Source organism: Octopus bimaculoides, chromosome 6, assembly GCF_001194135.2.
Source record: "Octopus bimaculoides isolate UCB-OBI-ISO-001 chromosome 6, ASM119413v2, whole genome shotgun sequence".
NCBI lineage: Eukaryota > Metazoa > Mollusca > Cephalopoda > Octopoda > Octopodidae > Octopus > Octopus bimaculoides.
In genome coordinates, this window is record NC_068986.1 from 13,700,461 (window position 1) to 13,702,065 (window position 1,605).

The 1,605-nt window shown below is 39.9% G+C and overlaps 1 protein-coding gene across 1 annotated transcript in view; it reads right to left on the reverse strand.

Moving 5' to 3' along the window:
• Positions 1-163: 163 nt before the first annotated feature.
• LOC106873094 (sodium/calcium exchanger regulatory protein 1) overlaps positions 164-1,605 on the reverse strand; it is an 18,720-nt gene continuing 17,278 nt past the window's right edge. The window contains exon 2 of the mRNA XM_014920318.2: positions 164-366. Within this exon, the coding sequence (XP_014775804.1) occupies positions 164-366 (203 nt within the window). The remainder of the gene's footprint in view (positions 367-1,605) is intronic.

The window sequence follows — 1,605 nt, forward strand, 5'->3', positions numbered from 1 at the left end:
ACACACACACACACACACACACACACACACACACACACACACACACACACATATATATACATATATATATATATACACGCACACACTCACACACACATACACACACTTATATATGCATACATACATATACATATATAAAAGCACTTACATAGAGATAGGGGGGCTAGGGTCGGGACAGATATATACTCACTTTCATGTGACGGCCATCTCCTGTTGTTTCATCAAATTCCTCGCCAAGTTTAAATTGAAGATGTATATTTTTAAACGTCGACGTGATATCAAGGGTCCATGTACCACTCTCGTCTACCTGTATATTCGTATAACTGCTGAGCTTCGATACTATTTTGCGAAGTGCAAACCCCACACCTAAACGATGTAAACAAACATAATAGTCATAAATAAACAATAAAATAGCAAGGAAACAGAACGTAAACAAAGGATTATAAAATAAAATACCGTATTTCGGCGTGTATAAGCTCCACTTTTTTCCAAACTATTATCCGAGTCCTGTATTCGATATTGGCCCCTCTATTTGCTAATTTCGTTCCAGACGTTGTAAGCATATAAGATATTTTCACTATGGTGATTCCTTGCTTCAAGTTCTGCTAGACTGCTAACTTACTTTTTATATACAGTAACATTCCCTGCAAAAGCTAAGGTACTTTTGTAAAGTCTTGTAATGTACTGCGAAGTGGTTTTAAATATTACATGCTTTAAAGTACTAAAAAGGATTCGCCTGCATTTGCGCGGCTGAAATTGGAGTGCGTCTTAGATGTCCATACGTCTTTCATAATATCAAACGAGGTAGATTGTTACATAAAATTTATTCGATCTAATAATTTCAGCTTGCCGGATCGAAAATCATTCCTACAGATCTGACACGATACAACAAGAATAATATTGAATATCACTTCTAAGGAAGATGTGATTATCGGGGTTCCGGTAAAAAGGAAACTGCTTTGTGAGATAAGGGACAAGTAACCGGGATTTCATGTTCATGTGATGAGGAAAGAGAGCCTGGAAAATTTAGCGATGACCGGAAAAATTGAAAGGGAAAAAAGCAGGGGAAGAAGAAGGATGATAGGGATGTCAAGCTTGATGAAATGGCTGGAAGAAAGTTCCACATCAGAAAGTCCCACATCAGGAAGTAGAACTGTTACAGAAATCAAAGAACAAAGAATTGTGGCTGGGCCTACGTTCTGGACATTGCATTTATAGAAGAATACTATTGAATATAACATTTAAGATGATATAAAATTGACAATGGTAAAGAAATGTACTCGCCGGATAATTGCGAAGGAAGAAGTTGTTGTTGGCACTCCGTCGCTTACGACGTCGAGGGTTCCAGTCGATCCGATCACCGGAACAGCCTGCTCGTGAAATTAACGTGCAAGTGGCTGAGCACTCCACAGACACGTGTACCCTTAACGTAGTTCTCGGGGATATTCAGCTGACCCTTTGAATTACAGGCACGACAGAAACAGGAAGTAAGAGTGAGAGAAAGTTGTGGTGGAAGAGTACAGCAGGGTTCGCCACCATCCCCTGCCGGAGCCTCGTGGAGCTTTAGGTGCTTTCGCTCAATAAACACTCACAACGCCCGGTCTG